At 35.7% G+C, this 20,672-nt stretch overlaps 1 protein-coding gene, 1 long non-coding RNA gene and 5 other non-coding genes across 8 annotated transcripts; all 7 read left to right on the top strand.

The window, feature by feature from the left end:
- The first annotated feature begins 10,634 nt into the window (after positions 1-10,634).
- Positions 10,635-14,221, top strand: LOC126733288 (uncharacterized). The gene is made up of 2 exons (XR_007659673.1): positions 10,635-12,227; positions 12,501-14,221. It is a non-coding gene; the product is annotated as an uncharacterized LOC126733288 (long non-coding RNA).
- Positions 11,262-11,362, top strand: LOC126690635 (small nucleolar RNA snoR99). The gene has a single exon (XR_007644682.1). It is a non-coding gene; the product is annotated as a small nucleolar RNA snoR99 (small nucleolar RNA).
- LOC126690682 (small nucleolar RNA SNORD14) lies at positions 11,452-11,574 on the top strand. Its single transcript, XR_007644719.1, has one exon. It is a non-coding gene; the product is annotated as a small nucleolar RNA SNORD14 (small nucleolar RNA).
- LOC126690679 (small nucleolar RNA SNORD14) lies at positions 11,752-11,874 on the top strand. The gene has a single exon (XR_007644716.1). It is a non-coding gene; the product is annotated as a small nucleolar RNA SNORD14 (small nucleolar RNA).
- On the top strand, positions 12,076-12,197 carry LOC126690683 (small nucleolar RNA SNORD14). Its single transcript, XR_007644720.1, has one exon. It is a non-coding gene; the product is annotated as a small nucleolar RNA SNORD14 (small nucleolar RNA).
- Positions 12,739-12,861, top strand: LOC126690680 (small nucleolar RNA SNORD14). Its single transcript, XR_007644717.1, has one exon. It is a non-coding gene; the product is annotated as a small nucleolar RNA SNORD14 (small nucleolar RNA).
- A 1,715-nt stretch (positions 14,222-15,936) lies between the features above and the next one.
- LOC126733287 (uncharacterized) lies at positions 15,937-17,968 on the top strand. 2 transcript variants are annotated; one of them, XM_050436522.1, is made up of 5 exons: positions 15,937-16,328; positions 16,901-16,951; positions 17,042-17,175; positions 17,265-17,356; positions 17,450-17,968. In XM_050436522.1, the coding sequence occupies exons 1-5, from the start codon at positions 16,038-16,040 to the stop codon at positions 17,626-17,628; spliced, it is 747 nt and encodes a 248-aa protein (XP_050292479.1). In that variant the 5' UTR covers positions 15,937-16,037; the 3' UTR covers positions 17,629-17,968. The 2 variants fall into 2 exon arrangements, with proteins under 2 accessions (XP_050292479.1, XP_050292480.1); XM_050436523.1 differs by having other exon boundaries at positions 15,938-16,328; positions 17,461-17,636.
- Positions 17,969-20,672: the final 2,704 nt, after the last annotated feature.

Here is a 20,672-nt window from a genome sequence, read left to right as displayed (position 1 = left end):
CAATTTGTGATCCTTCCAATAAGGCAAGGTAAAAAAATATACTTCTCTTCTTCCAAACACACTGGTCTACCTCCCATTTCTTTCTTTTATTGTAAGCAAGTTCACATTTCTTTCTCAAACAACGTTCAACTAAATCTTTAGTTTGCATAATTATGTCTGATGTGACTAGTGGTATAGGTACTCTATTGCTGCATTTTATAAACTTGGGTATAGGTCATCTTAAAAAAAAAAAAAAAATTATTTGGCTGGTCCTATAGCCATGTTTTCTAAATGTGGCAATAGAGCCTATCCAAAAAACGTGGCTAAAAACACATATAAACGAGGCTATAAGCTTAACCTATAGCCGCATTTTATGAACGCGGGTATAGGTCATCTTAAAAAAAAAAAAGGGTTGGTCCTATAGCCACGTTTTCTAAACGCGGCAATATGGCCTATCCAAAAAATGCGGCTAAAAATACCTATAAACGCGGCTATAGACTTAAACTGTGTTTACTAAAAACACGGCTATAGGTTGGCTATAGCCGCATTTTTGTAAATGTGGCTAAAATAAACGCAGCTATAGCCCGCATGTGTTGTAGGGATATTCCAAATTTTATACTATTGCACCATGAAATTAATAATAATAAGTTTACCCTACAAATTTATAATTTTGTTTATTAGTGTTTGTTACTTCTAAATTGCAACAAATCAAATAGCATTTATAATACATAACTGAAGTGTCTTTTATTGATGCAATTCAAAGTTCGAAATTATATATATCTAATATCAGTCAATGATACAAGGCCATTTTTCATAATTCCATTGATGCAATTAAAAGTTAGAAATGATATATATTTACTATAGGTCAATAATACACTATTTTCATGATTCCATTGTGTATGAATGTTAAACATTCTTATTATTAACTAAATTTATTGCAAATTTTGAAACATTTAAAAGTTGTACATGGTATAATGTTGTTTAAGCTCCGCCATTTTATTAACTATTATTAGATGAATATCTAGTAAATTATTTATTTTATAGGAGGTAAATCTCATTATTATATCACATATTCACTTATGCAAATTTGCTTGCAAAATTTATATAAACTATATCTCATATACTATTCAATTCATATATTTATGAACTTAGTATTAAGGTAAAAGCATAAAATACCAAAATTTTGATAGGTGATAAGGAGATTTTTTTTTTTTTTCGTTTTTACCATCTTGATATGTGACAAGTCTGATTATAAGATTTTTTTTTTTTTTTAATAAAACAACTAGGGTGGTTTTGATAAAATATTATCCAGCAGTTTATCTTTTGATAGTATTATAATAGTAAACAACAAAAATGATATTGTGTGGTGTAATATTAATCAAAAGTTTATCTTGAATTGATTCTCAAAAAAAAAAAAATGTTTGTCTTGAATTACTCTTATGGTAATATTATTATAATACTAGTTAATATCTTTTCATTGGGTTATATTTTTATTAAACTCATCCTTTATTCTCTCTCAAAAAAAAAAAAAAAAAAAACTCATCCTTTATTTATGAGTAATGCTAAAGATACAAATTTTTTTTCAAAAAATTTTGCAAACTGTTGATATGGTGAGTGGTTATTGATAAATGAAAAAATAATGTTCGTGGTGGGCCTAGATGAAAATTAATAAGAAACTGACTACAACAACAGTTTGCAAAAATGTTGTAAAATAGTTTGTGGTTGTAGCATTACTATTTATTTATATACTGATATTTATTTTTGTGTTGGTTCTACTAACAAATCAAAAACTAGGTTTAGTAATTGTAGAACTCAATTCAAAACGTATCTATGAATTTACTTTAAATATGTTTTAATGAGCTATCTTTCTTATTCTAGGTATGCGCATAAAAACAATGTGGAATGCGGAGTGAGCAGTGAGCAGTGACAACTGAAATACTCCTAATAATTTATGGATTTTATTTTTCTTTTGAAAAACAATGTCTTACTAAATGAGAAAATATAATTGCCTATGTACTCGAGGAAAATTTAAACAAGGAGGTACATATATGATGTTGTAATTTTGTTCTTATACAAATAAATTAATAAATAAAATAATTTTTATAATTTAAAATTGCCATGATTTGAATATTAATATTTTGCGTAAATATACTTTTGGTCTCTACAATTTTACCTTATTTCCATTTTGGTCCCTATTTTTTTTTCTACTTTTAGTCCCTAAAATCACAAAGATGCTCTTGTTTTTCTCCTTACCGTCATCTCACTAACAGACGAATTACACCGTTGGCATCCTAAATCTTGACGTGACCATTATAATAACATTAAAATATTTTAATTAACTAAACTAATTGCCATGTCAACATCTAAATAGTTTCTCCAAAAAAAAAAAAAAAACATCTAAATACTAAATTAAATTAAATTAAAAAACAAACCAAAAATCTCATTAAATTAAAAAAAAATCCCTTTCATTAGATTTTTCTTCTTTCCAAAGAACATTCATATGTTCTCAGCCCGTAAATTTTTAAATGCAATGTCAACCCTAAATGGAAGAAAAACAATATGTTGAAGGGATTGTAGCTTGAATCTCTAAAACCAAAATTTTAGCAAACTCAAAATCAAACCCAAATTCAAAGCCTCTCTCTCTCTCTCTCTCTCTCTCTCTCTCTCTCTCTCTCTCTCTCTCTCTCTAACCCACACTTACTCTTTCTCTCTCAACCTCTCTCAAACCTAACGCTAAACAATTATGTCCATATTTTTTATGAGTTTTTGGCTTGGAATCGGTGGCCGGAGCAATTTGAACAACCATGACGAGCAACCCCTCATTCTTTGCAATTGCTTGTCACCACCGCCACTCCACGCGGTGGTTCTCGTTTCTCACGGCCAAACTCCACACTTTCTAAACCCGATCTATCATTTTTCTCTCTCTTTGATCTAAATGAGGTAAAGCCTACTACCTACGGTAACACTCGGACGTCTGCGACAACAATGAGCCTGATCCCCTTTTCTCTTTTCCTCTCTCACTAAGTCCAAATTTGGTGATGGGTTTAGTAGTTTAGAATCTAGGGTTGAAGGTGGTGTGGCTTGTTGGATCTGAGGTTGTGTGGCTATTTGCGGGTTATCTAAGATGGGTTTTGTTCATTGATTTGGGATTTGAGTTTTGTGTTTGGTTTCTAAGAAAGCATAAGAAAATATGGGTTGAGTTTTGTGTTTGGGGGTTGAAAATTTGGGTTCGAATTTTGTGTTTTTTTGTTTGGTTTCTAAGCATAAGAAAATGTAAGAAAAGTTCATGTTAGTACCATGTTCTTGTTGGTAAATTTAATTTTTCTATGTTTGTGTTCTTGTGATTGAATTTTTTGGATTTGTGTTGTGGGGGGGGGGGGGGGTAAAAGACTAATAGGCCCATGTCGATGTCTACATTGGGCTAGGGGCCCAGCCCAAGGAAAACCCCTCCTTGGCCATGGGAGAATCCTCCTCGGCTGAGATATAGCCTAGGGTAAAAGAGGCAACATACCACCAGTAACGACACTCTATATCGTTCCACGGGGCAGAAAAAGACAACGGAGAAAACGAAAGCATCTAAGGGAAAGGCTGCCACTATTGCATTCAGTGCCTTGTGCCAGACAGAGCCATACTTCTCTGTTCTTACAACCACTCCCAACAACTGAAGGGAGAGGCTAATGGGACAAATACCTACCCTAGGGACCCTATTCAGGTGGAAGAAAATGACTATAAAAAGAGAATAAAGAGAAACAGAAGAGGGGATCCTCCCCCCCCCCCCCAACTTACTAGGGATACCAGGAAAAGCTCCTCGGATCAAGCCAAGAACCAATTTTCTTTGGTAAACTCGGCCCATGAGGAACACCGTGATGATCGTTGTCCATACGCTAAAGCCCAGCTCTTTGGCCCACTCTCTATAAACTTATTGTATCGGGCTCACTGGTCTAAGGTCCCATGCATCTTGGGCTTGGCATGAAAAACGTGACCCTACAATTGGCGCCGTTTGTGGGAAGAGCTCCTGCGTTAGCAAGTGCAACGGCTAATCACGATGGGATCAAGCTCCTGCTAGTAGGAGTCCATCAGGAAGACCGTTGTGGCGATGGTACAAATTGCACGAAAGCCTCCCCCTTACTTCCTAAGACACATCGTCGTTGTCGTTACTCAGCTTCCACCCAGGCCCACAGTTCGAATCGTTGATTACGTTGGAAGGGTTGTTAAGCGAAACGTGGTCCTAGGGGCTTCTAACGTCAGACGTGTGCCCCGGGCACCTGACAAGGGGCTAATTCTCGTGGGCCAAGTAGTCCAGTCCGCTGGATCCCCTACAGAGAGAAGTTGATGGCCAAACCAAGTGCTAGACAGAACCAAGGTCTTGCAGGGTCCTCAGACTCAAGCCTATGGGAAAACTAGACGCTCTAAGAGCCTAAGTGCTAGACAGAACCAAGGTCTTGCATAGTCTTCGGACTCAAGCCTATGGGGAAACTAGACACTCTAAGAGCCTAAGCCTAAGTGCTGAACAGAACCAAGGTCTTGCATGGTCCTCGGACTCAAGCCTATGGGGAAACTAGACACTATAAGAGCCTAAGCCTAAGTGCTAGACAAAACCAAGGTCTTGCATGGTCCTCGGACTCAAGCCTATGAGAAAACTAGATGCTCTAAAAGCCTAAGTGCTAGACAAAACCAAGGTCTTGCATGGTCCTCGGACTCAAGCCTATGGGAAAACTAGACACTTTAAGAGCCTAAGCCTAAGTGCTGGACAGAACCAAGGTCTTGCATGGTCCTCGGACTTAAGCCTATGGGGAAGCTAGACACTGTAAGAGCCTAAGCCTAAGTGCTAGACAGAACCAAGGTCTTGCATGGTCCTCGGACTCAAGCCTATGGGAAAACAAGACACTGTAAGAGCCTAAGCCTAAGTGCTAGACAGAACCAAGGTCTTGCATAGTCCTCGGACTCAAGCCTATGGGGAAACTAGACACTCTAAGAGCCCAAGTGCTGGACAAAACTAAGGTATTGCATGGTCCTCGGACTCAAACCTACGGGAAACTAGCAACTCCAAGAAGGTCCTAAATCTTAGGCAGAATAGAGGTATTGCATGGTCCTCGGCCCTTCGGCCTTATGGAAACTAACACACCATGGTGTCTTTCTGTGTTTAAACCAGGTACAGTCATGCCTCGGCTCTCGGACCATACACCTAAAACAAGTTAAACCTACGAATATCATCGAAAACGCGGAAAAGAACCCTAATACCCAGCGACCCCCTTAGACGGTTTGTTTTAGATTACACATCCTTAGGCGGTCACCCCGTTCGCAATACAGAACATGCGGCTGTTATCCCGGTTAGTCTTGTATAGTTAACTTATTTAAAGTCGACACTGTTGTGCTCGTCGATTTCGATAAGTTCAAAGTAATAACTCTACCGACGAAGGCATCGGTTCTAAGTATGGTTCGAAAGAAAAGACACCAGCACATCCATTCACAAGATAATTATTGCAGAAGAGAAAGGATACGTAAAATGCAATAAAATCATCTTTTATTAGAAAAAGAGATAGTACAATATGCATAAAAGGGCTTAGACAAGCCTGTAATCATAAGCTGACTAAAAAGAAAAGAAGAAGAAGAAGGAATACACGAGGATGATAGATCCTTCAATTTTGCTCTAACAACGACTAGGCAAGTCTGGATGGCACCAGTGACGGATGAGAAGAAGAAGCACAGGCACCTGGGTGGCACCAGTGATGGAAGAGAGGAAGAAGCGGGGATGCCCAATCCCCATACCTGCTATGGCAGCAGCCGAGCAAGTATCGTTCTAGCAGCAATCGAGCAAGCACGGATGGTACCGGTGATGGAAAATCCAGGCCCTCACGTGAATGACATACGGCACCGGATGGAGGCCCCAATGCTGTCGCACCAAAAATCTGATGCGACCTCCACCCGCTTCGGATTTTGGCTGAAGGAAGAAGAGGCTCCTTTCTTGCCTTGTCGAGGAGAAAAAAGGTCTTGAGCCTTTGTCTCCCTTGTCCTGACCGGGCCATTCTAAATCTCGGAGATACCCAAGGCTTCTGAAGAGGGTTTGGTTCCTTCACCCTCACCCTAACCATGACCATTTCACTCCCTAAATCTCAGTCACTCTTATAGTAGGGACTTTGGGAACACTTTGGAAGTTAGAAACCTGAAAAACTCAAGGGTCTGCAAATAAATGGGGACTATCTCCCACTGCGCGTCTTATATAGGGGACGAATCTGGAGGCAATCAATTCGCCTCAAAACCCCAAGAATGAATTACAAATGAGATCATTCTCGCTTGAGTTCCAAAGTAGTCTTCAGCCGTTGGATTTATGTCACCTCGTGAAAGGGCCCTAATTAAAGCGCGCCTCGTGTACCGAAACGACAGGGACATGGCTTGGATAGATTAAAAGAATGTCTCACAGCCAGGAATGCGCCTCGGGCAAACGAAGAGACTCTGGCATATCGTTCCACGGGGCAGGAAAAACACTAAAGCAGAAAAAGACAACGGAGAAAACAGAAGCGTCTAAGGGAAAGGCTGCCACTATTGCATTCAATGCCTTGTGCCAGACAGAGCCATACTTCTCTGTCCTTACAACCACTCTCAACAACTGAAGGGAGAAGCTGATGGGACTAATACCTACCCTAGGGACCCCACTCAGGAGGAAGAAAACGATTATAAAAAGGGAATAAAGAGAAACAGAAGAGGGGATCCTCCCCCCCCCCCCCAACTTACTAGGGATACCAGGAAAAGCTCCTCGGATCATGCCGAGGACCAATTTTCTTTGGTAAACTCGGCCCATGAGGAACACCGTGATGATCGTTGTCCATACGCTAAAACCCAGCTCTTTGGCCCACTCTCTATAAACTCATTGTATCGGGCTCACTGGTCTAAGGTCTCATGCATCTTGGGCTTGGCTTGAAAAACGTGACCCTACATGTGTTATTGTGTGTTCATGTTTAAGATGAAACCAAATTTGAATTCATGTGTATTTTGGGTTCTAATTCTATTTTTTTCATTTTTTTTTATTTTGTTAAAATTGATAATTTAGTTTTTTAAAGTGAAAGTTGATGTTGATGTTGACGTGTCTTTTTTAATTATTATTTGATGCTGATGTGGCATTATTAAATGATGGGTTTTTTAAAATATTATTTTATTAGCCACAACGGCATTTAGTGTGTTAGTGGTTCACTTCATCTTCCATGTAAGATATTTTCATTAGTGAGATGACGGTAAGAATTAAATCGATAACACTTTTTGATTTTGGAGCCTAAAAATAGTAAAATAAAAAAGTAGAGACCAAAATAGAAATAGGTTCAAAACAGGAGCATACTCAGGATTTTTTACTTAGGAGGGGGAGGGGGGAGCCGAATTTAAAAAAATATTATTATTATTTCTAAACTCAAATCAAGGTATATAAATTGTCTAATTTGCTATAAACATTTACCAATTTAAAAAAAAAAAATTTAAAAAGAACTTAATATTTCCTATAAAAGTTATGGTTAACGTTGATCCGTCATAGTATAAAATTAATTCAATATCAATTCTATGTGAATTTTCTTAGCAATTTTCTCTTCAAACCTTATAATAATAAAAAAATAGTAATAATAATTGTAAGGTCACAATTTGAGTCCTTAGCCCAAAGGATGTAGAAACTTAGGCCCAAAAAGTCCAATACAATGAATTTGTAGAGAGTGGGTTGAAAAGCTGGGCTATAATGAGTTCGGTAGCAATTGTAATGGATCCAAATGGCAATAAGGTAGAGATAGTCTAGTTTTTTACTGAAGAAAAATAGTCCTCGGTACAGTCTGAGGAGATCAATTCTTGTATATATTTCTTGAATTGGATTACAAGTACAGTTCCTTAGTGCTACAGTATTCTTTTCTTTAATTTTTGATCCCTTTCTCTCAGGGCTTCCCTATATTTTATACTCTCTTTCTTTCTTTGATCTTTGCCCTTCATGTGTAAATTAGATTGTTGATCCTAATCCTTGTCACATCAGCCCTCCCCTTAAATTTTTGGGGAGTAGCTGTAAAGCTGAAAACTACTGTTCAGATATCATTTCCTTATTAATGCGCCCAGAGAGTTAGCTGCAAAGCATTTAATGTGGTGGTAGCAGCTTTCTCTTAGATATTTCTTAGCTCCCATTTTTCATGTACGTTCATAGTGCATATCTTTATCAATAGAATTTACTGGAACGTCACTCTAGATAACAGAACACACTTTTTGACCTCTGCTTCATTTAACTGAGGAGATACTCCTCATCGGCCTACCTCCCTCAGCCTTTTACAGTCATAACTTGCTCATGAAGTTCAAAGTCTTACATCTTCCTTACTATTGATCTATCCTCGGACCACTAAGCCTCCTCAGACAAAGCCCAAGGCCCAAGGCCCCCCATTTTCTACAATAATAATGATAATAATAATAATAAATCTCATCTCTATAGCAACCTAACTAATCTCCTAAAAACAAATCAAGGTTGGCACAACTGATCAAGCATATACAACTGATCAAGCATATAAAACCAAAATTAAAAAGATAAAATTATCTAGGGAAAATATGGGATGATGAGAAAAAGATCAAATTTGTGAAGAAAAAAAACTCATAAGTTCAAGCAATGCAGAACATATATAAAAGGAACACAGTGCACTTTAGTTTTTTTTTGGTAACAATACAGTGCAGTTTTAGATGCAAGGAACATAATGCATTGCATTTTTGTATGCTCATAAATATAAAAAGAAAAGACACATGGCGTCTAGGCTTTTGTTAGGCTTTAATAAAAGTTTATGCTTTAATTGGGTGTGGTCTACTTGATAAACTAACAATTGGGCAATCTAGTTAAAGGGACCATCGTTTGATTTTAAAGGATCACTATGATATACTATTATAAAATGGCAAAATATAGGGACTAAAAATGTATTTTCGCCTTAATATTCTATAGAGGATATTTTTTCATCTCAAGATAGAGAAAAATTTAAGAAATATTACTTCACTGGTGCTTCACCATATCTTATAACATAAAATACTAATTGTATACGTTAATTCTTGAGTTTGGGGAATACCATTTTTATTTTTTATTTTTATTTATGGGGGGATTACCAAGTTGATTAGCAGACTATCTTGCTCTTTTTAGATGATATATGTCGTCTGTAGGATAATTTATCAACCGATACAATAAAACATTACTAGGCACGTTGTCTCAGAGATGAAATAGCCTAACCACCATTGCTATTATCTTACTATTATGAATTACTAAGTATGGGATAATGAAACTCTTAAATAATATTCTCATTCATACACATGGCATTAACTCTCATCAATGGGCTTGTTGTTTTTTCTATGTCTTCATGAGACCTTGGCAACATGTGAAACTGATATTAATTCTCATAAAAAAAACTATGTAGGTATGTCTCAAACAGGCTATGAATTTTTTGGATACTTTTGAGATGATGGATTTTGGAGTTGTTGAGATAGCAAGTGTAAATGCAAGTTTGAAGACATTGTATAAAATGTTTATCAATAATACTTTTTAATCTTGTTTTCTCTCGTCTTTATTTATTTTATATTATATAATATTTTTAACTGCAAAGAAAGGAGAAAAACATATTTACTATTGTTTTTAAGAGAGGTGGATTACAAAGGCCTAATGGAGGTAATTTCAAGTCGGTAAACTAATAAAGTCTAAACCACAAATGGACCCTATTAAAACTGCCTAACCATATAGGTGATCACTGTAGATTCACCATAGTTTTCTTTTATTAGAAAGTGGTCAAATATATAATAATAGTAAAAAAATTAGATGGATGGCCAACTTTGTCATTTTTATTTTTATAGTTCAATTTTTAACTATTAAGAGGGTGTTTGGTCACTGATTTCAAAACATAGTGTTCAGTGTTTAAACACTAAACACTATTGTTCAAAAACAAAAAAAATACGTTTGGTGGACCATTCTGGAACAGGGGCGTTTGAAAAATATTGTTCAAAACATATGTTTAAAACAATGGTTTTTGAAATCACCTTCGGACTGATTTTTAACAACAAAAACTAATGTTAAGTGGCACTTTCGTAATTAGGTTGCACACTATTATGGGCCCACCGGTCAGCTTTTTGAAAGAATTGTCTACTCTCTCACCCACACAGACAGCAACCCAGCAGCATTTAAAAAATATTTTATATTTATTTTGTACTTTGCTCAACTTTTTTTTACCATCTAACACACATATACAAAACACATATTTTATATTTTTGAACACTGAAACATGTTATTTAAACCATGATACCAAACACATTTTTTTGTTTTATAAACACTAAAAACATGTATTTCAATAACACTTTTTAAACTACAATTTTCACATCTTTTAAAACAATAATTTTTGAGCTCTATAACCAAACGGGACCTAAAGAACTGATAGTACATGCAGCTATTGCTATTTGCAAGTTGGGAAAAACAAGTTGAAAGTTGAAACATCGTGAATTTATTTATTTATTTTATAATAATAGTAATAATTTGTTTGGGCTATAGAAATTAGGCTGCAGGCCGAAAACAAAAGCCCAATTAGGCCCAACCCAAAGTTGGTCTAGAACGTTCCATGATGGACCTTTCATCACTAGCGCAACAAATCTTGGCCGTCCATTTCACAAAAACCCTGAGATCTCCAAAACCCTAAATTGTCCCAAACCACTATAAATCACTACCTCAGCTCCTGTCTCTCTTACCTCACCCTCTTCCATGAACGCTTCCTCTCCCCCTATAACAACTCTTACTCTCTCTTTAACATTAGCAATGCCTCTCATTGACCCTTTTCATCAAACAGGTTCTATTATTTATTTGGTTTTTCGTATCTGGCAATCTCAATTGTGCTTTTGTAATATGTTTTGGTTGATTTGTGGATAGATATCCAGTCCTCTAAATTATTGCTTATGTGGGTCTTTTTGTTTTTGTGTAAAGTTTATATTTTTATATTGGTCAAATGTTTTGGCAAGCTCAATGTGATTTTCTAATATGTTTTGTTTTATTTTCAGACAGATATTTAGTCCTTGCGTATGTGGTTTTTTTTTTTCAATTATGTTTTTTGGGTAAATCTTGAATTTTTATATTAGCTAATTGTTTAGTAATTGGAATGGTAATGGTTACTGTGTGTCTGGTATTTGTGCTTTGTGAGGTACCCATCTTGTTATATATTCTGTGGGTATAAGAATTTCTCATTGTTAGTGTAGTGTCAGTTTTGTTATTTTTAGAAATTGTGATGGGACTTTCATGTCTGCCCCTTCAGCAGTGTGTGTGATTGCTCTAGGGATGAACAAGTCCCCTCATATTAATCCATCTGATTCACTTTGTCAGCTGTCTTATTCGTTGTCTAGCTGATCATTTTAGGGTGGTACATGCTATCCAAATCTTATTTCTATCCTTAGTTATATTCTATGCGTTTAATGATCCAAATATACTTGAACACTCATACATATTGAAGTTACAAATGTTGATGATGACAACTCCTAAGGCTTGTTTCTCAGAACATTCGCAGTGGCCGCCTAAGAGCTTTCGCCTTCGCCAGGCTTGAGAGCTAGTGCTGCTTATTCCTTCCTTGGATGTCTGAAACTTATTACCTCTTTCACCTAGATGTAATTTTTTGTTTGTATACACTTCTCAAAGCTTTTGCCTTCTCTGGAATTATGTTATCAAATTGTTAGTTTTCATTATCATGAATTTTAGATCTGGCAGGCCTATCTTTGATTTAAATATTCAATAGTTATGGAATTTGTAATGTATTTACCAAATACCAATGATGATAAATCCAAAGGCTTGTTTCTCAAAACATTCGCAGTGGCCGCCTAAGAGCTTTCGCCTTCGCCAGGCTTGAGAGCTAGTGCTGTTTTATCCTTCCTTGGATGTCTGAGGTGTTCACCCCATGATACTATTTGATATTGATTTTATTGGTGTACAATTTCTCTAGATATTTTGCATTCTTCCCATTATGCATCTAATAAATTTGTCTTCTGTAGGGTTTTCTAATGTTTGATAGCGGATATTGTAAGTCTTTATTATAATGGTAATAGTTCATTCTAATAGTAATCTGTGGCATAGGGTATTTGCTATATTGTTGTTGATGATGAAAAATACAAAGGCTTGTTTCTCAAACATTTGCAGTGGCTGCATAAGAGCTTTTGCCTTTGCCAGGCTTGAGAGCTAATGCTGCTCTATCCTTCCTTGGATGTCTGAAAGTTGTTACTTCGACATACAGAAATAGCTGGCAGTGAGTGATGTCTTTTTAGTAAATTCCTAGTTATTCTGGTTGTTTGCTTTTGTTATTTTTATTATTTTTTGTTTGAATGGAATCCTCATTGCCATGTTTCTTAGCTGTTCCCACTAAAATTTTTTTTGACTGAAAATTTTATTCCCAAATTTCTAAATCTCAATCTGTCTTGAAAAGTTTTGGTGGTACTGTCTTTGTTTTTTAAATTAAATGGTTAGTTAGTTTTTTATATCCACTGACGATAAATTAAATGTCTTTTCAAAACAATTGCAGTGGCTGCCTCAGTGCTCTGCCTTCCTTGGTTGCAAGTGCTATTGCTGCTTTAGTCTCTCCTTGAATGCTGGAGGTGTTCATCCCTATATAATATATAAGTTTAAACTCCTCTAAATTGTTTTATTTCTTCACATTTTGTTACAAATAAATTTGCGATTCAAAGAATTTTCTAATGTTTGGTATTGAGCACATTAATTTCTTACTCTAAGATCGGATGTTGATGCATTTACAATATTATTGTTGATGATGACAAATCCAAAGGCTTGTTTCTCAAAACATTCGCAGTGGCCGCCTAAGAGCTTTCGCCTTTGCCGGGCTTGAGAGCTTGTGCTGTTCAATCCTTCCTTGGATGTCTGAAACACATTTCTCTTTTATAAACTACATTGATGTTATGTATTTTGTCAGACCAATCATTCAATTATTGTACATAATTGTTTTGTTTCATTTAGTAGAAATCCTATTTGTTGGCTTTGTAAATAAAACAAGTTCTGCAGCCATTCTTTCTGCTGTCTTTTTTCCATGTACAGTATTTGGTGTGGAGAAGGCTAGGAAATTAGGAGAGGCTAAGTGTTGCCCTGCTGCTGCTTGGAAATTTTATTGAACCAATTGTTGGACTACTAACACTGTAACTTTGTTGTTGGCTGTGGCAACTTGAGGCACTCTGTTGGAGGGTCAAAGAGTTGTAGATTGCATTTGCTTGTAGAATCAATGGGTATCGATTCTGTTGTAGGTGTGTCAGATATGTTATTCACTTGTTCCTTAGTGTACATGGGCTAAATTCTAAAATAGTTGTGAAATATTATGCAACCTTAATATGCTATTAGAGCTTTGTGATTCAGTCACCTCAGTATGAGAAAAAGAAAAGATGCAAACTTACAGTACGGGTATATTTTTTTCTTCGAATTTTGATGTATTTTTCTTGTCCAAATCGTGGAGAGTCTCCAACAAACTTGCCACACTGGACTTATTGTTATTATTTGATGCTTCCGGTGGTGACCATCCGTAAAATTCAACTAGTGTGAAATATGACAAGAAGGTTGAGCAAGGACCTTAGTTGATAGGTTTTTTCTACTTTAAATGATAATTTCTTGTTTAAAAATAAAGTAGATCAACAAGGGACTGAAAGAGTAGAACATTGAATTTATTAGTTCCCGGGTGTTTGAATACTTATTTAGGTTTGACATTGAATTTAGTTCCTGGGTGTTTGAATGCATTGGTGTTTCAACCAGTATCGTTGCTGAGTTTTGGGCTTTAAGAGGTGGGCTTGTCTAGCTTCCCAGCTTGGTATCACCCAATTACTCGTGGAACTGGATGCAAAAACTATTGTCGACCTTAAGAAATCCTCTTCATTGCTGACTGACTGCAGGTATCTCCTAGGCCAAGGCCAATTCCATCGAATCATGATCAGCCATGTGTATTGGGAGGGGATCTTCTGCTTCCTTTTCGGGGATTTTGTTGTTCTAGAAACTCCTCCCACTGATGCTTTATGTGTGCTAAAGAAGGCTGCTTCCTTTTTGGGGATTTTGTTGTTCTAGAAACTCCTCCCACTGATGCTTTATGTGTGCTAAAGAAGGCTGCTTCCTTTTTGGGGATTTTGTTGTTCTAGAAACTCCTCCCACTGATGCTTTATGTGTAATTTTGAATTCGGATACTTCTGGATTGTACTCCCTAAAGGCTTTCAGCCATTATTTTGTCATTTATGGCTAGTTGATTTCAATGCATTTTCCATTTAACCAAAAAAAAAAAAGGTTTGACATTTGGCTTATGAGCAAATTAAATGAAGTAATGATTTTTTAGGGAGTGCAAAAACGGTTGTATTGTAAATGTAAATGAATCGAGCTTTTCGACTAACTACTTTTTAAAGTTTAGGAATGAAAAACAAGTTTTTGGTAAAGTTTAGGGACTAAAATAGTATTCTACTTAACTCTTTTTTTAAGACGAAGAATAGAAATACTCATATATTTTTTTTTTTGAACAATGCAAAGTTGGTGAATCTAAATTTTTTATAAATTTATAAACAAAATTCATTGAATCTAATCATTTCAAATAGTACAATTTCAACTACAGTTTAGTTCATAATTATGAAAAAAAGAATAAAGTTAATATGAAAAAGAATAAAGTTAATTGTTCAAACTTGCTAATTAAGGGTGTGTTTGATAGAGTGGATTTTAGAGAGGATGAAAAAAAAAAAAAAGAGAGGAAATAAGAAGGGAAAACTTTTTGAAGAATGTTTAGCTGGGAGAGGGAGAGGAAAAAAAAAGGGTGAGGGCCCATGAGAAAGTTCTCCCTAAAATGAGAGAAAACTGTTGGGAAACTTTGATTTATTAATTTGACCAAAATGCCATGCTTAAGTATGTTGGCCTTCTTTTGTTTTTCCTCCTGGGTGTTGCATTTTTTTTTTTTTTGTGTGTGTGTGTGTGTGGCGTAACAGTCTTTGTTTTTGTTTGTTTTTTTTTTTAACTAGAAGTGATTTTTTTTTTTTAATTTTTTTTTATAATAAATTTGGATGATTTTTTTTTTTTGGTTTGTCACTTTTTTTATTTTAATTGGGCATTAATTTTTAATAAGGATACATCATTAAATTTATACTACAAACTTATTTTTTTCATCATTTCACTTTTTTACTTCCAACCAAACAAAAATGAGGGAAATTAAAATCTTTTCTATTCTCCCATTTTTTCAACCCTCCAACCAAATGGATCCTACGTATTTTGTGAACAAAATCAAATTTTGACAAAAAATTAATTCAAACTTGAGCATAATGATAAATTTGAGCTCAACCTACCTCTAAAATAAAATTAGATGAATAATCTTGAACTTTTGATATGCATATTGGGAGAACAAAAGTGTTTCTATTATCCTTTCAATTTTTTTTTTTTTTTGAAGGCTCCTAATCTTGCATAGCTGAAAATCATTTTTCTAACCAAAATTATATGGAGGATTGACCAATTTCACCACTACTCAAATTATTTTTGTTGCCCACAAGTAACAACAAGTAATAACTTACTTACTTTGTGTAAACCGGATTTCAATTCTTCCTTACGCTTTGTTTGTTTTGATGAAAAATTACGTGTAAATATAGTTTTTTTTTGTGTGTGTATTTTTTAGTATTTAGTAGCATAAAAAAAAAAAGAGGGAAGTTAGAAGATTAATTTTCAACTAATTTAAAGTTATTACCAATCATCAAAAAATAAGATATTATTATAAAAAATATATTTTTTAAATAACACATTTTCTTAAAAACATTATTGTTGAAATTAATTATATTTAAATTCATTTAGAAAACATTATCGGCCGAAATTAATCAAATTTAAATTCATGATCATGAGTACTAATCCGACGGTGCTAAAAGCATGAGAAATAAGTGGCCCCATATGACCTAACTACCCCTCCGAATACTCACGAACTACTAACGTACCTAGTGTTTCCTCACTTCGGAGATTGCGAGGAAAAGAAAACAGAAAGACACCCACAAACGCACAGAGCTATAGAGCAAGAGAGTGAGTGAGAGCGAGAGCGAGAGAGAGACAGACAACAATGTTGTGTGGTTTGAAATTAGAGCTCGCTAACGTTGTCGCAAAAAACCCAAACTACAAAAAATACAGCTTCCCCGTTAACATCGACTCCCGCCGTAAAAACTACAATCTCATGAGACGACCTCTCCAACTGTCTCTGTCGGTCGTACAATCACAGTACAATGCAACCGCAGCATCTGAGCCGTCAATTTCCTCTCATTACACATCAACCGTCGGATCCTCTTCTCTTCAGCTCCCTCAGTGGAACCTCACCAACCGTCACATCGTCATGCTCCAAGTCATTGCTTGCGCGGTATTTACTTTTTTTTTTTTTTTTTTTTTTTTTTTTTTTAATTTTAAATTTAAACTAAATTGAAACAAGTTAGACAATTTTTACTTGAATTCACTTAGATGATTTAAGTTTTGTTGTTCAATTAATTACATGATGGGACAATTATTTCAAGTTTGTGTGAAAAAAAAAAATGATTGTTTTGAATCTTTTGATTCTTTAGATTTCAAGTCTTGGTGCCATTAGACAACATAACAAATAAATTTATGAATGATTTGTTTGTTTCGTGTTTAAAAGTTGACGCGTTAGTTTGTAATAAGGCCTATATGCTATATAGTAAAATTTGTAGTAGTTGAAAAAAATGGATAGAGTAAGACTGTGTGAGAATTGAGGGCTCTGTAGATTATGGTTATGCGTTTTTAATGTATATTGGTATGAAATTTTTTTCCTTTTGATGATTTCATTTTCTTCGAAACAAAATGAACTTTTGGTTTGGATGGAGCTATGTTTTTTTAAGAGAATTGTTAGTTATCTCAATTTGGTGTTTTTGGTGATAGTATGTGGTGGATTCTAATAGATGTGCATTTCGCATGTAGGTTGCAGTTTCAGCAACTTGGCTCTTTTTCTCTGCAATACCAACTCTTCTGGTGCGTGATGAAATATTTACTTCTTTTATGCATATTGTGTTCACTTTTCTTGATAGTAATATATTTGATGTTCAATGTGGCATATGGAAGGCTTTCAAGAGAGCAGCAGAATCACTAGAAAAGCTGATGGATGTTACAAGAGAAGAGCTCCCTGACACAATGGCTGCTGTTCGGTTGTCTGGCATGGAGATTAGTGACCTTACCATGGAGCTCAGTGATTTAGGGTTAGTATCATAGATAAAGAGCTCTTTTGCTAATCATCTTAGCCTCTATTTTGTATATCACGTTGCAAACCCATTCGTTTGTTGTTTAGCCAGGAGATTAACCAAGGTGTTAAAAGCTCCACTCGAGCTGTTCGCTTAGCTGAAGAGAGGTTGCGTCGGTTAACAGACATGGCTCCAGCAGGTTATCTATGTCTTCTGTAGCATTTCATGGTTTAATCTGACTTCGTTGAATTGATTTGGAGCAATGAATTTTATCTCATCTTTACTTGATTAGCTTCGGTGCAGGAGGTAGCCAGCCCGAAAACTAAGACAACAGTGCCAGTGTTGGCTAGAACTGCAAGGGGCATAAGGGAGGGAGTCGTGAAGGGTCGTTCAATCCTGCAAATATTTTTCACCCTTGTCCGATTTTCTAGGTTGGCCCTCAACTATTTCACTAAGCGAGCTAAGCGGTAAACCATAAGACAAATGAGCTTGATGGTGAAAATTGTCAAATATGTTGTGTACATATTTTTCATTCTTTCTTCTTCTGATTTTCCCTCAATCTTAATTAAAAAAAAATATCCAGCTAGTATCATCATTGAGGCTTTACTTTTCAGTGTGTTGAGTTATGGACCTACTAGGTAACAAGGGCAGATAGTTTTTCACTTTTCTTTATTTGCTGTTGTTAATTGCAAGTGGTTTGTTGTAGCCTTGTCAATATGTGTACCTAGATTATTTGAGCTTTCTGTGAACTTTTTGTGGACAAAGATATGCTGTAGTTTCTTCGCAATCAAGTTATCTTTAGCCTGATTAACTTTTTTTTTTTTTTTTTTTTTTTTTTTTTTTTTTTTTTAAATTATCTATAGAATCACGGGAAGTAAGCATATTAAACGTAATTAAATTCCTTGGTAGACTGGTCAGTGATCTTCAGCTTTAGGTAGTAATGGCACTTAATGTGTCATCATGTATACAACAAGCTTAGGCCTATGGATCTAGATTCACTTTTTATAATGAAAACATGACTAAATCTATCTGCGGTTGAAAAAACTAAAACCTGTTATATTGCAGTCACTTAGGTTACTATTACATATGTGTAGATAAGTAACCTTGTAGTGTTATGATCCTAGTGTCCTACATGGATTAAGTGTTAGCTTAACCATGTGTTTATAGGCTCTTGGGTACCCTCCCCCTTGGAAGTTGGTTTTCTAGGGTGAGTTTTACCCATTGGTTCCTAACATTTGATATCAGAGCCAAACAACACGTCAAGTAATTGGACATAGCTCATTGAGGATAGGATCAAATGAGTTGCGGCTTTGTGGTTGGGTCTTGGAGGGGGCGACCTAGAGGCTAGATTAAAATGGCTTACTAAGTTATTGAATAATTGATAGGTGAGTGGAGCCGCCAAAAAAAGAGAAAGCGCTACCATCGGGTTAGTGTAGATTTATTATTGTTGTCATTGTTGAATCTGCAATGTCCAGTTCTGTGTGATTTGAGCTTAACAAGGTGTTTTAGCTATTTGGCAGTTGTGTTGGGAAATTGACTACCAAAACCTCATTTGTACTTTGGAAAAGGCAATAGAATTTCGAAAACTAGATTGACAAGTTTTGATATTGGATGATTGTAGTTTTTAAATTTCCACTTGGCCAAGATGCTTATGGGTTGTTGATGTGTCTTGCTGATGTTATGATTATCTTAAGTGTTAGAAAGATGGAGAAAATGACTTGAAAAGAACCAGGCTGTAGAGGTAGGGAAAGAATGGATGATTTCACCATGAAATGAGGCATATTTGTTACTGAGGGCTCATGGGAACCAACATTGCTTCAGTGACCCTGCATTCCATGCTAATGTTTATAAATAAGGAGCTGTAGTAATTTCCCATTCATCACATCTTGTCTCATTTGATAAAATACCAAAAGAAGGTTTGATGAATTATATAGCTGCTGCAGAGCTTTTTTATACTAAATTCTACAATGTAAGGTAAACATTTGTATAGCATCCACCTAAGCATATCATAATATAGGTAAATAATATTAATTTTCTTACATGTTGCGGTTATGTCAAGTAGATGTCTTGAATCCCAAATGAAAAGATTTTGGTGGAACCCACAAAACTCAAGGTATATTGGCTTGGAAATCTTGGGATAAGCTGTCTTCCTAAGAGGGTTGGTGGGTTGGGGTTTAGAAAATCAAAGGATTTCAACTTAGATCTTATCACAAGTATGGAAAGCTATTGAGAATGCAAAAAGATATTATTGTTAAAGTTGCTTGCTTTAAGATTGGGGAGGGCAATCAGTAAATGTTTGGTTGGATCCTTGGATGGAGGGGTTTAAACCAAAACCGAAGGATGAATCTGTTTCACTTGATCCAATGATGGTCTCAAGTCTGATTAATTCCATTAACCATACTTGGATAGAGAGAAAATTATCTGAATTGTTTGCACCTGAATCTGTAGCAGCCATTAAAAGAATTCCATTACCTCTTTCCCCTAAGAAAGACAGTCTCATGTGGATCAAAGACCCCAAAGGGTGTTTTTCTGTCAAGTCGGCATATAGATCCATCCAAGAAATCCCTACCAGTGATGCTAGAGGTGTAAACTGGCAAAAAGTGTGGAAGTTGAGAATCCACGAGAGACTGAAAATGGAGTTATGGAGAGTCCACAATGGACAATTTGGAGCAAAGAATGGGAATAGCTGACACAGTATGTGTTTGCTGTAAGGGGGTGAAGGAATCTGTTCATTTATTTTTCCAATGCACTATGACAGGTGACCTGGACATTCCGGAGCATGCCCCTTTGAGAAAAGCTATTACCTTGGAGGATCAAATCTTGCACAACAAGGAGCTTAAGGTCAACTTGGTGAGTGTAATTGGCAACATGGAACTAATGATATTGGAGCATATCAGATCAACAAAGGGAGATGGCAAAAACCACCTCCAGGTACAATTAAAATCAACATTGATGCGGCAGAGGCAGTAAACCCAGATTTTACAGCTGTGGCAAGGGATGATAGGGGGGGAAATATTAAATGCTTGGGCTAAGAAACAAGTATACTGTGATGCTATTGAGGTAGAGGCTGCTGCATTTACTTGGGCGTTAAAGTTAGCTTCCTTGGAAGGGTACAAGAAGATCATGAATGAAAGCGACTCAAAGCTTTGTATAGATGCTTTAAACGATGACTGAGAATAGTTGCTGGAATATTAGAACAGTACTTGAAAATGTATTGCATCTTAAGAGTTCTTTCCTTAGCTGCTCTTTCTCTTGGGTTAAAAGGGAGTTAAATGTTGTTGCTCAGGCCTTGGCTAAGGTTGTCTCTCTCTTAAACAGTTAAACCCAAGTTTCTGTTGTAATGTTTCTTCCTTGCCTCCCTCTGTTTTGGATGTCTTAGCCAAAAAAAAAAAAAAAGTAGATGTCCTCTCTTTTTTTATTTTACTCAACAGTATATAATATAACATAACATGGTTTGCTCTATTTGATCAAAAAAAAAACATGGTTTGCTCTACGTAAAACTCTGATTATAACTA

This window comes from Quercus robur, chromosome 6 (assembly GCF_932294415.1).
Source record: "Quercus robur chromosome 6, dhQueRobu3.1, whole genome shotgun sequence".
Classification (NCBI taxonomy): domain Eukaryota; kingdom Viridiplantae; phylum Streptophyta; class Magnoliopsida; order Fagales; family Fagaceae; genus Quercus; species Quercus robur.
The sequence above is the reverse complement of the archived record's forward strand: the minus strand, read 5'-3'. Positions and strand labels throughout refer to the sequence as shown.